We start from the raw sequence: 15,399 nt of genomic DNA, 5'->3' as shown, positions 1-15,399 counted from the left end.
TCGTTCGTCTTCTGGTCTTTTGCAAGATTAAATCATGTCGAGCAATTTTTTAAAAAATGGAATTGAATATTTACTCTAAAGATTATGATCAGAAAATATAATCACTGGAAGAACATTTTAAATCAAGTACAAGTACAAATTTTATTAAGTACAATAAAAAAATTCTTTTAAAGTTCTATATCTAATGCTTGTCTGCACTTTCTTAAATTCTGCTTTTCGAAAAAATGTTTAACATGGTACTAAAGGAAAATAACACATCCAAACCAATGCCATGAACCACAAACACAATTTCAAACTACAGAATGAGGGAGGAAATATAACATAATTTATGCTTGGATCCTTGTACTGGAGTATAAAAATTCTTGAAAAGATAAGACACTACAAAAATCTGACCACGTCTAAGCCAATGAACACTGCATACTAGGTACTCAGGTGCTATGATTTCTACTTAAGAAGCAACAGGGACCTCAATATTGGTTGCCAAAACAGCAGCAGGACGGGCATATTCTTCCTCTTCCTTAGGAGTGTGGATTGTGACAAGATCAGGAAGGGGAGTTTTAGGACCCTGTTTCCCTTTAGGATCCCAATCAAGCATGATCTTAACCTTGATACCAAGAACACCCTGTAAGACAGGAAAATAGTGATTAGCACCAACTTTCCATGTTGAAATAAAAATAGAAAATGAGCCAAATGCATGAAAATCCTAGTGGCGAAAGAAAAACTATCATGTAATATGAGAAATAGAAGCAAACCTGTCTTAGGAGGACATGTCTCACTGCAGAGTCAATGTAATCCTTGACTGGTTGTCCAGAAGAGATCATGTACCCATCCTTGAATTTCATGGATTTGGCTCTCTGAGCCCTCAACTTTCCACTAACAATCACCTGCTCAAGTCAAACAGCAATTACAACCAAATCATACATACAGAAATACAAAAAGAGTTCAAAGTTGCTTCTACACAAACCTCACAACCCTTGGCACCACTTTCCATCACAAATCTTAAAACACCATAGCAAGCCCTGAAACAAATAGTTTAAGATATATAGAGATTATAATTTTGCCACAGCAATGCAGAAGAATTGTATTCATAAAAAAATTTTAAAAAAAAAAGAGAAAAGAACAATTTTAAAACCTTCCATCCCCAAAAAGCATATTAGTAATGTAAAACATGAAAATATGCTTTTACAGAAATACAAGTCTAAAATAAGGTGCTAAAACAAAATCAACTAAGGGTACATTTTCCATTAAACAAGGCCAAATTAATTATACCATCCTACACAAAGAGGGTCAAAACTGAAAAAACCCTTGACATATTACAATTTGTCGCCAAACAACAAAAGTAAGCAAAATAATATAATTTTAGCCCCACTGCATACAATCAACATAAAACTGAGGTTTGATACTATCATGTTCTAATGGCTTCATATGGCATTTTCTCCATTTACAGAAACGGTGCAGGAGGGCAAAGTTAGGCTAAAGTGGAGTCAAAGTGGCACTGCGAGGACTCAATCCTGGAATCAAGTAATCCCCAAGGAGGCTTAATGCCCATTTGAGCTGAGACTCCACATAATCATGGCATCTAAAGCTTAACATACCATAATTTCTCAAGACTAGGTATACACCTTAGAACCACACTATGCAAATTACCAGTAAATAAACTTTCAAATCAAATCAAATAAGTAATCCAGCTTTTAAATCAATCTACCATGGTGAACCCTAAACACTAAACAGTAGTGTACCAATTTATAATAAAATTAAAACCCATGCCTAATGACATCTGAAATTAAGATATCAAGATATTAAGATATATTATACAAATGAATGAATTTGCAGAGTAATATAATTACCTGCGAACGGCGAGGCCACCGAGAAGCTTGTAGCGAAGCGACTCGGCCTGAGCAATGGCACACAGGCCTCTGTTGTTGACCTTCTCAGCATAAAGCTCGACGCTGTTTTCGGGGAATTTGAACCTCTTCTGCACCACTGAGGTAAGTTCCCTAATTCTCCTTCCCTTCTCACCTATATATACCATAAAAACACACAATTTATGAATGAATGAATGGAAATTCGATTCCACAAAGTAATGGAAGGTTCTAGAAACACACGCACCTAGAACGGCTTGGGTTCTGGTGGCTCTGATGATGATCTCGGTGCGCATCGGCGTAACCCTAACTTCGACGCCGGAGTAACCGTCCTCCGCCAATTCACGTGTCAGAACCTCGTTCAGTTCGGCAAAGAACACTCCGTCCGCAACAAACTACACATTAACGCCATTCAAATGTTCAATTAGCATACACAAAGGAATGAAGAAGAAAAAACCACAAATAGAAAATGTTGCTGTTTGCGATTCATTGAACCACTGACCTTTCTCTTCTTGCTCATTTGAGTTGCCATGTTTGCCAATGGAAGAGAACACGATTTGGTTCTGATCTAAACGCCCAAACTCGGTGAAACAGAGCAGTGACTGCAAACCCTAGTTCTTGAGGAATAGGGCGTTCGGAAGAGATAAAGAATGAATATATAGGTAGATGACACCGTTGATCCAACGGTTGAGATTACTTTGATTTTTTACGGGTAGTGTAGATTCCAGGTTTTCTTAAATAATAATAATAATAATAATAATAATAATAATAATAATAATAATAATAAAATTCTAATTTTCCCCTTTATTTATCTTACTAGAAAAAAAATGATTTTTATTTTATAAAAAAATAATAATCGTTCACATTAGTGTCCCCATCCAAATCCAACAATATATCTGTTGCCCCAAAATTGAGTAGCAGCAATAGATCATAGTTTCAAAGGTTGCCCAAGTACAAATTTAGTCTGAGAGGATAAATTATATAAAAATATAATTATTTTATAATAAAAAGCAAAAGACATAATTTAGTTCCAAAATTTTCCACAATAAAAACTCCATGAGATACCAACTTATACTTCAGTCATACTGAGCCCAATGTATCCAAACATATACATGCATACATATATAAAGTGTCCACAATAATTATCTCTAGCCACGATGTATGTTAACAATTTCTGAGTGCCACATACTTCAGAAAGGTGCTCTTTCTTTTGCCTTGGTCATGTAACATTCAAATAATAGAAATTAACGCAACAAAACCACTCACTCGGTTTTCCACAAACATGGCAAACAAACTTGTATTTGCAGGTACCAATCCGGACCTGCCCTGGCCTTGAAAGAAAATCTTTATTTTGATTACATACAAATATGAATATAGATGATATTCAATTTTTTTTAACATGGACTAGAATAAGTATGGGTATGGATATGTACCTACCAGTCTCATACCTATACCCAATAATATAATTATTAAATTACCTTTGATTTATATAATGTATATTTCATAATTAATTTTATTAAACTTTTATACCTACTAATCATAAGTCATAAGAGATTATGATCTCTTTCTCAAGTCTCATTTCAGGATAATTATTAGGCAATAGAAATATAATTTTCATAGGAAATTTTTTTATTGTAATAAGATTTTATATTGGGTGATGGCAAATTGATTGTCTTGACTCGTTGAATAAATAATATATTCAACTTTGTTTTAAAAAAATTATAAAATTATTTGTTTTTCTTTTGTAAATTTTTTTAATTTATTGGGCAGGGATAGGTATGAGATGGGTATAACCAATCCTCAACTGGAACATGAAAAAATCCATACCCACAAGGATGGAAAACTACATATCCTTCCCCGCGTCATGTCTAGTTTTTCATTCTTTAATCAAAATGGCTCTTACAATAATAAGAAAAGCAAGATTAATGTGACCCACTTCATAGGGTACATGTCTTTAGCATTGATCAAAGGGTAATTGCATATTAAAACAAGTTTTTCCTAATCGAAACTCCCACATTTATCAATAACCTTATACTAGAAAAATAGGAAGAAAGTAAAAGAATACACTTGAAACAACAACTACACATCCTAGCTAATGGTACAAGATGATTCTCATTTTACAGTACTTTCAGGATTTTAAAAAATACAAGGTTTATTTCCAGAACCTTGAACAACAATGTTGTTTACACGATAATACAGTTTGTTAGTAGAAAAAGGAATTTATTATCTTCAATCAGTAAGAGTTGTGTTGAGCTATTCCGCTTCATATTCTGTTGATAAGAGCCTCAGCAACTACAAGAATTATGCACATGCAATGAAAGAATAATGAGTCCAATTTTCAGCTTTTCAATTCCTTTCACCTGCACCTGAACAACACAAGTATTAGCAATCTTACTTCCCTCATTTTCTAACTTGACAAATACATACTAATAAAAAAGTTAGCAAATAAGGGTATGCTTAGTAGCATAATGTAACAGAAGAGGAATGAAACAAGTTAGTTTCCACAAGTATGAAAAATTATATGGGAAAATGACAATGAAGGATGTTTAAAAAACCTGGACCATGATGTAATTAAGAGGGACAACAAAAAAGCCTTTTACAATCAAATAATCAATATATTCTGAACTAAATAACATGCATTCAACCATGACCAAAATTAAGTTAAAAACCCCTTTACAAGCCTTTCCCTATTAAAAAATGGAAATCACACTGGAAGAAATGATAACCCTATTTCTCACACCCAATGAAGACGTGCAAAATAATCAACACCAAGGTAACAAAAATACAATCTTCATTCTATCAGCTTAAGCATCGGCATCTACAATACATACTGCTTCTAGTCAGTCTTGCATTCAGTATCAGATAGCTTAGTATATATGTAGTACATACCAATTTCAATAAAAGTGATTATGCAAATTACTTGGGGACTAATTGTATGGGAATAAAAATGGAAAAGTGTACCAATTTGGAGATGCCTATTGCCTATTAGGATATCATATTTCACAATGTCATGCAGATAGATACAATCATGCAAAAGAAATATTTACAAGTAGTTCCTACCCAACAGTTGCAACACTATCTCACAAGTTCAAAGTCCTCTTTTGACATGTCATAAATTTCAACACAACCATCCTCAAACATGATCTGCAAAAGCAAAAATAAATGCATGTTCATAATTGATGACAAATTTTCATCTAAATCATGAAAATCCAACCAAAGAATCTCTTACCGAATGTTTTCGGGAATACTTATCAAATCGTTTAATAATTCCAAACCTATATAGGATTTTAAGAATGAAAATAATCAAGGTTATAATTTAGTCATAAACTTCATATGACAGGGCATCACAATTCAAAAATAGACAATTTTAGCATACCTCTCATTTTCAAGATGTTTTATCCTAATAACTTCACCAATGCAATTGTGCAAGCACTTTGGTTGGTCAACAACACGAGAACTTCCTGAAAAACCATGTACACAAGAAAAAGGGACATTTTATAATATAGAAGATAAATTCAAAGAGGAACAGATCACAGATTTTATGCATATTTTCTTTCAGAAGAAAAATTAAATAGTATATAACTAGTAAAATAAAGCAGCAAGCTTACCAATTTGCAAACCTCCATTCTGATAAACCTGTCCAGACAAAAGTACACAATTAGTCAACAAGACAGATCTTCATAACTTAGTATGTATGTAGTACATACCAATTTCAAGAAAAGTGATTATGCAAATTACTTGGAGATTAATTGTATGTAATAAAAATGAACTAAAAAAATGACAGGATAGAATGATTGGTAGCACCTTTAAAATGAGAATGTGCATTCCATCAAATGAAGAATGACCATTCCCTCCATAAAGGAGAGCATGTCTAAAATACTATTCTCTTGGGAATCATTCTAATTATATTTTTTACCTTTTACTCTTTTCAAACAAAAAAATACCCTAACATCACAAACCCAAAATCTCAAATCAACTATACTTCCACAATGTTCTAAAGTAGAGCTCTCCTGTTAAGTATAGCAGTATTGAACCTAACCAGGCATCTAAGTGGTTAGTATGTTAGCTTGTGCAGATATGTAGCCAGTGTTCACATTAGGTGCTAGACACGTATACTGAGTCAGCACAGCTGTTGTAACTGAATTCAACTGTCACTGATCTGTACCCTCCTATGAATGGAGACCTCTCCGGTATGATTCTGTTTTGGTGAATGAATTCAGTTTCTCCCCTCTGATTCTCTATTCAATGTTAATTTTTCTCTATTTGTTTGTTTGTTAGAGATATAAAATCATTCATGGTCCTTCATCCAGTAACTTGACCATTTATATAGGCTTGGACATTTGGAAAGATCATCTCCCTAAAAGCTTAAGTTCGATCATTGGTGCTCCAATTCTTCATAATTTTGAATTTTAGCCCAAGGTAAAGAAGCAAGTGCATTATTCATATTACAAGTCCAATAGGATCATGCAAGAAGGGATGTGTTTCTTGACACTTATTAAAACATCCATCAACCTTTAACAGCATAAGCTTTTAGGGTTGTATTTGTTTCAAGGTATCAAGAAGGATTCCAAGGAAAGTAAACTTGGGAATATCTCATTTGTATGTTTAGTACAAGTTTTGAAAAAGCATTCCAAAGAATTGTCGATTCCCAGAATATCATAATGTTCATAATTGTCGTACTTTCCCATGGTGAAAGGTGGGCAATGGAAGTTACTTTCTACAACAACTACCTATCCCCAATCTATTTTGCCACATTTCTTTTTCCACTTTTATTTTTTCAATTTTTAATAAAATATTTTTTATAAAATTACTAAATGCCAACCAAACAGAGAAATGATCTCCAACATTTCAAATAGTGCACAATCGCAGAGCACGCCAAAGAGGTCGCTGTAGCGAAGCAATTTAGTGGAGCAGTCGTAACCAATCAAATAGAGGGCTGAAAACAGGCCAGATAGCAGCGCTACATGTTGATTACCAAAAAAGCCCTCTTCTTTATGAGGCTGTTTTTGGGATTTTGATAGGATCTGGCAATCAACAATAGGGAGGCCATTCCAGGTCTACACCCGGAGGCCCAAAACTCTTAAGCCCAACATGCCTAAGGGCAGAAATTAGAAGTTAAGGGGAAGGTTGTTATAGAGAGAGAAAGTAGTTGTGAAAATGACAAAGACTTGGATTTAGAAGATGGTGATTGATGATTCCTATCTAGGATAGTTGCATCATATTTATTTTTTTGTTTAAGACGTGTGGCTTTTTAATTTTTTGACATCAAACGACATTTTATTGTAAATTATGAACATTGTGAATTTTGAGTAACTTTTATCATTTTTGAGAATTTATAAATGGTTGTCAAACTCGAGTTAACTCTTAAATTTTTACGATTTTATGAGTCAACATAGACAAACCGAGTGTTAAACTCTATTTTGGGTAAACTCTAGTAAAAACTCGGATAACCTAGAGTCAAGTAGCGAGTCAATGAGTTTGAAATCAACTATAGTTCTTGCTCCCTAGACCCCACAATGACAGTGTTTTACAATGACTCAAATGCTTTGAAGAAATTAATTTCATTAATATTATTTAAACTCAAATGATTTACAAGTCAACTCTACGAGTTGAGTTTAGGGAAGCTCTACGAGTTTACATAAACTCTCATCAAGTGTGGCAACCTTGAATTTATATGTATATACATCTTAGAATGTGAGTTTGAGCCTAACTCAACCACAAAAGCTAGCTCAAAGGGTGAGGGTTGTCCCCCACTTATATATTCTATATTAGCCTTATCTCTAGCCGATGTGGGACTTGGGTTTTCCCAATACACCCCCTTATGTCCAACACTTTTGGACTCGGTGCGTGAATAATATGACGGATGACCCTTTTAACACAAATCCCGTTGTCCACTATTCGCTATAGCACTTTTGAAGTAGGTGCCACTATCTAGGATATAAAACACAAGAATTTAACTCAAGTATATTAGATTACCATAAAATAAAAATAAAAAAGGAATCTTAGTAAAATAAAAATTTCCAATTTAGGAATAACTCGTGTGGCTAATAAATAGAAGACCAGTATAGGAAGAGGCCAACTGTTCAAGAAATAGGGGCATGGAGGTATGCACAAATGCAAATTATACAGAACCACTTATTGAGAGGAGATTCACCTCAGGATAGCTTTTAGGCAGTAAAAAACCAAAATGTTGTGAGGTCAAGAGTGGTACAGAATTTCAGGCTTTGGTACAAGGGATTTGTGAGCTATTGATGAAGATCATACTTGATGACCTCAATAAAATATGAAGCCGTTATGTGACAAGTCAGTATTTCACACAACCCGGTTCAACGTTATACAAATAGAACATGGAGATAAACTGGCACTTTATCAAGGAGGAGCTGGATAATGGTCTTGGGGATTTCCTACACAGTGGTTTTGGCAAACTAGGAATGAATGATAGATATTCATTCCCCAACTTGAGAGAGGATATTATAATTAGCATGATTAACTCAAAATTTTCCCTATTGTTCCTTTTATTCTGTACAGATTTATTTCCCTTGTAATTAGGACATATTTGTTTCCCTGTAAAATCCTAGGTTAGCTCTAGAATCAGCCTATGTATATGTTTAGCTGTTCTATTAATCAATTCAGAAATAATTTTCAAAACTCCACCTTGCTCTTTCTCTAGTCAATAAGAGGTTACCCATTAAATGAGATGTGAGCATGTCAACCATTTGGATTTTAGTTGTTCCTAAATTAGGTCTGCTTTTATCGAGATTTTCATATTTTTTGTGCATCCAACTCACTGTCAACTACATTTAATGTTTATGGCGTCATCTTATTCACTGTAATTCAATTAAAATATATGGAGTTTAACGATTTTTTAACGTGTTTTTTGAAAAAGAATTAACTTTATTTTTTTCCTGTTCCATTAGTCTTTCACTCTGGCATACCAAACATAGGAATATAATCAAATTATCAATCATTTATTAACCATACAAAAATATGACAAGCAGATGATCATTCCATTGCTTTCCCATTCTCATTCTCAATGGGAAATTGGGAATCATTCTAGCAATCAAGCAGGCAGAATTTATAAAGAGAAACTGAATGCAAATTGATAACAAAATATTTAAGTTGGATACTGGTTACATCAAAGTCTACATGCCAATATTAAAGGAATCGATAGAGAAGCAATAAGGTAAGTAGTTACTAAACATAATGGCTAAATACATTCAGAATTTGTACGTGAAAAACATTCCATTGAAAATTTAGAGTAAAAAGATGGGAAAAAATGAAACAGGCTGAGGCTGGTGTAAGAACAATCTATTTATCCTACCAAAGCATATAAAACCATGTCCTAACAATTGTGTAGTGGTCAAAACTCAGCATTATTTCCACTCCCATTTTTTTTACAAAAATACTGGAGTTTTTTTCTTTTAAGATTTTTTTAATGTAATGAAATGGAATATAGCGCCTACTAATAAATTTCCAATATAATAAACAGAGAGAATTGATAGATGTGCGTAACACAAATTAATACTCAAAAATAAACAATAGGTACACAACCATAAAAATAAACAAATGGAATATATTTCTTTATAACCAACCAATAATAGAAAGATGCTGAAAATTCAATTTATTTAGTACTTTTGTTATTATTCAAGAGTCATGGGGATTAGAGAGAGTATATCTACTCAGATAGAATATGGCTATTTTTTACGAGAATTTTTACGAGAAGATGAAGCCACCTGATATGCAACTAATTTTAATGCAGCATCTGAAGAAAGTTTAGACTTGGTAGGTCGGACACCCAACTTACGCCTACACTCAGCAGCACCACAGTGGCAATCTTGATCTGCACCAAATTGAACAAACCTGCTACGTAGTTAGAAACATAAAATAACCAGGCCAGTCATGCTAGCATAATTCCAGAGACCAACAACACCAAAACTTTCCAGAGGCATAAATATCTATATAGAAAATATGGTTAAACTAAAAGGGTGCAAGCAAAGAAACAGGAAAGTGCTCATACTGGTAATCATAAGTCAGATGCTCGCCCTTTTGTATGTCACGAGTTGCAAATATGCCAATTCTTGTTTCACCATCAATTATCCTTAAAATGGAAAAAAAATGCACTTGTTAGAAGAAGTTCCTAACTCTATTAAAGGATGTTGGATAAAATACCAAATATTGCTACAATCATCATACAAATAAAACAATTAGTAGTCAACCATTTCTGCATCTCAGTATTGGGGCAGCAACTATGATTGATGTATCTTGATTTGTTTCCCTTGTATGTTGCATCTATCACCATATCTCGATTGATTTCACATAAGTAGAAGTTTGTTTCCCCACTATGTTTCATGTTCCAAAGCCTTTCCTCGCATGTTTTGTCATCAATGACTGTAGAGAAAGGCAACACTCTTAAGTCATAAGCAGCATTTAAAATCATAATAAATAAATAAAAACCCTTAGGAAACAATTCACTATAACCTTCTCCAACATATTCAATGACAAACTCCCCAAGCTTGATATCTTCATCCGCCACAATTCCAGAACCACATTTCTCGGTCTACAGAAATATATTAAAGCTCTCGACATTTTAAGCAAAGAATATCAGAAGAGAAATGCAAATGATTACAAATTCAAATAAAGCTAGAATATAACATGAGACACGTGTATCTATGTGCACAAAAATAAGGTATTGGGATGATAGAAAAGCGGTGGAGATAATGGGGAAAAAATGAGGACATTCAATTAAGAAAGGGATATAATTATTAGTTTCCAAAATCTCAAATTTACTTTTATGACTGTAAAGATTTTATTAGTTTGCTTAGCAAAAATGAATAGAATAAAGACTAAAGAAAGAACTTTCAAGACAAAAAAAAACAAAAAAATACCACCTGTAAGTAAGGATACACACTGCAATATGAACACAAATTAAAATGAAAAACAAAAAGAGTAGCTAAACTAGATAACCATATGCCCAATACATGCACATGCAAACATTACCTTGACAAGGTTCAAAGACCTCTAAACAGAATCATGATTTTGCAATGAAAAGACAACACAAGAATAACTTGACGAGTTAAGAGAACTATATTGAAACAAACTTGGAAAAAATCCTAAGCCAGAAATTTATACCTTGACCAATTTCATTTTTTTCACAGGACGGTTCTGAAATGGTTTGTTGAGACAGGAGCTCCCACATTTACAGCCTGATGAACAGCTAGACAGAAGCATTCTACAGGAACACGGTCAACATGATAAATGAATAATATATATGACTCAAAATTATGTTGACTTTGCATCTGTAATATTATATTTACATAACAAACAAGCAGAGACTTTGTGTGTTAAATAATAAAACAGTCTATTCTAGGTGCACCAGCAAAATCTAGAAACAATAACAATTCATTTTAAACATCACACCACTTCACAGGGCTAGCCACTGGCATGATTAGTCCAAGGTAGTAACCCTTTCAGCCATGGAACAAGTCTGCATGTTAAACTTATGTAACCAAACCAATCAAAGCTACACCAATCCCATTCTTTGATGGTTTTGTGGGGTTTGAGGGATTTTAACATGCTTTCTTATGTCATGCTCAGCTTGGGAAACAATCACTATCAGGGCTCAGGTCAGGCAACAATGAGAATAAACAGAAATACCAATAGTTACTATATGATAAATTTAATATGCTTAAGCAGAACTTAATTAACCACACACTATATAACTCATTGAAACATAAGTACTCAGACAGACACCAAAAATAACATTCTGAAGAAAGAAATGATGATTTTGGATGGTTGTCTGGCTGCTGACAATAAACTTAATAAATTTTATAAATAATCAATTAAGGTAGATTCAGGAACATTACTTAAGATGGAGTCAACACGTCCTAGAAATGAGAATAAAAACATGAAAATTGCCAGAAAGCACATACAAATGGATTACTTACCCACAGTGGCAATCTCTACCACATACACTAGTAGATCCAGGGGAAGGAGTACAGGAACAGAATATGCCATCATCATCAAACCGGGATCTCTTGACCTTCTTAGTGAGATATATATCTAAAATTTAAAAGAACAAACAAAAATAGAAGATTATCTAAAACTATGCACCATCTAAACAGACAAACTAAGTATAACAGGATTAAATACTTCGGAAGCAATGAGAGATACACAGTTATTGTTTGTGAACATTTTAGAACATGTATGAAGGATTACTGCGTTTTATATAGGTGTACTGCATTGGCTTGGATTTATTAAATGAATCTGGAAGTTCAAAGTCTACAGGTTCTCCAAGCTCCTTCCCCAACATGTTGAATACAGAACCAATACAAGTTAGCTCAGGATTCTGTTAAAGCGAAAAAGAAAGGAACTCAATCAACAGACGAAATGCAATTCAAAAGGCAAAGCAAGAGACAACACAACAACATATATTCTATAAAAATTAAATTTGATAAGGAAACCCGTCAAAACCAAAATAAATTGTTTGATTAAAAAAGCCGTCTTAACTTAAAAAGACCAAATTAAGAGATATATACAGCAAGAATAAAGCAAATGAAGTAGGAGATGTTTTATATAACTTCAGTTATAATTTATAAATAGTTTCCACAAGAGAACAATGCTGGCAATTCTCAAAAGAAAAAAGAAGTGTAACACAGAATAAAGAATCCACACACACACCCCCTCCCCCAACCCAAGTTCTTAAAGAGACAGAATAAAGCAAAGCAGCAACTTCAACAGCGGATACTAATTTAAATTCAAAACAAAAAGTTATTCTCTTTTACCAATAGTTGACTCAAGAGAGAGAGAGACGTGTATGGCACAATTAATAGTAAATTCTTGTTGACAAATTTCTATGCACTTGGCCAATCCCTGGCCAATCCCAACATTATCGCATTGCAATATTTTAAAGAACTGAAGAGAAGACTAGTCAAAGGTTACTCTACAACACCAAACAACCTTTTTCATGGCAGGCATGAAATCTGAGAGAGTACTGGATACTCCTATGTGATCAGCTCGTATCTCAGTTTCTTAATAGAAGCTCAAACCATAAAGCGGATATTGAAAATCAATACCACAAAATCCACATACAAGACTTACTTGATTCCTTCAAAGGCAAATTTTGCCTACAACATGAAGAAAAATTTATCAGCTTTAAGCAAAAAAGGCGCCAAAAATTAATATCCTTATGTTGAAGTTCCAAAATCAATAAATCAAAATTAGCATTCTCAATCAGATATATACATAGATTTTTCACACATATATTAGTGCAATGGCAAACAGAAATTAGACAGCAGTCAACAGAAAGATGGTTCAATACTTGTTCCTTTTAGACTGTTGAGCAAAGTCAGGAATTGAAGAACAATTAATACAAAATGGATGGTTCAATAAAAAAACTGCAAAAATGAAATTTTAGAAACATATAAAATCAATTTATCTGCAAACACAAACATTAAAGCAGATTCCTAACAATCCTACACTATCCTAGTGCCAACTTTATTTTTTTTATATCCATACTGAGTTACTACTTCTATGACTTCTAAATCTGCAATGGGAACTCGTGGTGTTATAATAAATAATTTAAAATGAACAGTAAAACATCACTTCTTTTTTAAGTTTTTATAACCACTGATAACTGCACTTTATCTGTTAATCAATTTTACAATTTTGAAATTTGAATGCAAAAATAAGTGCCAGTATAGGAGGACAACTCTAAAGAAATTTAAATTTAAATTAATATATATTGAAAAACTAAAAAAGAACCCTGGCAGCATGCATAGGGTTTGGTTTATACACACAAGCAAGGATCAATTTAATTTCCTAAAATCACATTCAGAAGAAAACCCCCTTTTATGAATTCCATTAAACCCATGACCCATATTTGGAGGACTATATCTCATCCCCACACCCCCCCCCCCCCACCCCCCTCTTCTCCCCAACTTATGCTGACATTTGAGACTTTTTTCCTTTCAAAATCTTCCTCAATACCTAATCCTTTAACTATTTCATTATAAATCATTAGATTGCATTTGACAAGTCCCTACTCTTATAAAGCCAATTGCTCCAAAAACCACCGTTTTTCCCACAAAAATAAAACCGAGTATCAGTCTCCCTTTATAGCCCCCTAGTCACTCGCTGTCCATTTGAATGGAAGGCAAAGAGAATATAAGAGGGGGGAAAAGTTCTGAATTTTTAAATTAAAATGAAAGAAACTAAAATGAAATCCTACATTCATAAATCACAATTCTCCCCTCCCCCTTCGCTATTCTACTTTTCTCTTCATCCAAACACGAGAAAAATTCTCAGAGAAAAAAATAAATCACATAATTGAAAAATTCAAACTTTTCCCCCCTAGTTTTCACAAATGACAATTGAAATCCTAAATTCAACAAATCAAAATCCCCCCCCCCCCCCTTCCCTCTCCTACTTCTCCCTTCACACAAACAAGAGAAAAATTCCTCAAAGAAAAAATTTATTAATTACATAACTGAAAAATTCAAAATAAAAAAAAAATCGTCTACCCGTTTTCTCTCCCAGTACTTAAACACGACGCGGAGTGAGAAAACCAGTGAAGGGGCCAGAATTATAAATCAAACACAGAAGAACAGAAGAAGAATACGCAACAACACACACAGCGTCAGTAAAAAAAAAAAATTGGCGAAAACCCATGAAAGATTGTAACAAATGCTAGTGGGAACAGTGAAGAAACTTGAGAATCACAAAAGGGTTGGAATGGAATCAGCAAGAATCCAAGAGAGAATTGTAGAAGCAGAGCAAGTACACTGAGAAAGGGGCAAAATGGGAATATGAATATCCAAGAAGAGAGAGAGAGAGAGAGAGACAGAGAGACAGAGAGACAGAGAGAGAGAGAGAACCTGAAATGGGATTGGAGAAGAGAGTGAGAGATTGGAAAACGAAATGGACGCGACGGTGTGAACGTATTTATATAACCAACTCGAAAAAACCGTCGAGTGCCGTTCGTTGGTGGAATCTCAGTTGATGCTTTCAGACTTCAAACGTCATCTGATTCAGAAATCATAACTTCTCCACAGTAGGGTTCTTTCTTATTTTTTTTTTATATATATTCAATTTAATTTAATTATTTTATATATCTAATCAAAACAAATGTGTCCAAAGGACATTAGTTATGAGTAAAGATATTTTTATTGGTTGGTGAAAAATTGATGAATTACACTATGTTGCTATCCATTATTTTTTTATACTCTGATAAATTTATGTAATAAATATTTTGTCTAGTTTCTTAATCCAATGTATCAAGACACTAATTAGTATGATTCTTTAATTAATACTCAATATTAATTATAATATAATTAAATTAAATTATTTAATAATTATAGAGTAATTATATATTGAATATACTACATGAAAATGAATGGTAGGAAATTTAAGTTTAAACAAAAAAACATTTTATTTTATTTGAGGAAAAGAATATAAAAGGAATTTCGTTTAGAGGTAGGAGGTAATATTCACTGAAAAAAAACAGTGGCTTGGTTAGACACTCAAAATCAAAATTATCGAT

General features: G+C 33.4%; 2 protein-coding genes across 4 annotated transcripts; both read right to left on the bottom strand.

Annotated features, from left to right (window-relative positions):
• Nucleotides 1-303: 303 nt before the first annotated feature.
• On the bottom strand, nucleotides 304-2,517 carry LOC100795045 (40S ribosomal protein S3-3). The gene is made up of 6 exons (XM_003548211.5): nucleotides 2,365-2,517; nucleotides 2,110-2,257; nucleotides 1,848-2,019; nucleotides 965-1,019; nucleotides 753-884; nucleotides 304-622 (listed from the first exon to the last, which is right to left on the bottom strand). Exons 1-6 carry the CDS (start codon nucleotides 2,392-2,394, stop codon nucleotides 449-451), a joined length of 711 nt encoding a protein of 236 aa, XP_003548259.1. The 5' UTR covers nucleotides 2,395-2,517; the 3' UTR covers nucleotides 304-448.
• A 1,361-nt stretch (nucleotides 2,518-3,878) lies between these two features.
• LOC100794521 (histone-lysine N-methyltransferase ASHH3) lies at nucleotides 3,879-14,908 on the bottom strand. 3 transcript variants are annotated; one of them, XM_003548210.5, is made up of 14 exons: nucleotides 14,735-14,908; nucleotides 12,819-12,985; nucleotides 12,078-12,207; nucleotides 11,807-11,921; nucleotides 10,992-11,091; nucleotides 10,341-10,419; nucleotides 10,079-10,250; nucleotides 9,880-9,960; nucleotides 9,596-9,722; nucleotides 5,471-5,498; nucleotides 5,239-5,323; nucleotides 5,092-5,137; nucleotides 4,923-5,006; nucleotides 3,879-4,228 (listed from the first exon to the last, which is right to left on the bottom strand). In XM_003548210.5, exons 2-13 carry the CDS (start codon nucleotides 12,834-12,836, stop codon nucleotides 4,938-4,940), a joined length of 1,050 nt encoding a protein of 349 aa, XP_003548258.1. In that variant the 5' UTR covers nucleotides 12,837-12,985; nucleotides 14,735-14,908; the 3' UTR covers nucleotides 3,879-4,228; nucleotides 4,923-4,937. The 3 variants fall into 3 exon arrangements, with proteins under 3 accessions (XP_003548258.1, XP_006599651.1, XP_006599652.1); XM_006599588.4 differs by having other exon boundaries at nucleotides 3,879-4,222; XM_006599589.4 differs by having other exon boundaries at nucleotides 12,960-12,985.
• Between the last annotated feature and the right edge of the window lie 491 nt (nucleotides 14,909-15,399).

This window comes from Glycine max, chromosome 16 (assembly GCF_000004515.6).
Source record: "Glycine max cultivar Williams 82 chromosome 16, Glycine_max_v4.0, whole genome shotgun sequence".
NCBI lineage: Eukaryota > Viridiplantae > Streptophyta > Magnoliopsida > Fabales > Fabaceae > Glycine > Glycine max.
This window is presented reverse-complemented; position numbering and strand designations above follow the sequence as displayed.

Bases quoted from the DNA above. Each gene is read 5' to 3' on its own strand.
- LOC100795045 (XM_003548211.5), bottom strand. From the start codon at position 2,394: ATGGCAACTCAAATGAGCAAGAAGAGAAAG. The intron at 2,258-2,364 runs GTCAGTGGTTCA...GTTAATGTGTAG, and splicing joins AAATGAGCAAGAAGAGAAAG to TTTGTTGCGGACGGAGTGTT. The intron at 885-964 runs GTTTGTGTAGAA...TGACTTGAGCAG, and splicing joins GTGGTGCCAAGGGTTGTGAG to GTGATTGTTAGTGGAAAGTT.
- LOC100794521 (XM_003548210.5), bottom strand. The intron at 5,499-9,595 runs GTGGCTTCATCT...TTGTCTGGACAG, and splicing joins TAAAATTAGTTGCATATCAG to GTTTATCAGAATGGAGGTTT. The intron at 5,007-5,091 runs GTAAGAGATTCT...TTGCTTTTGCAG, and splicing joins AGTATTCCCGAAAACATTCG to ATCATGTTTGAGGATGGTTG.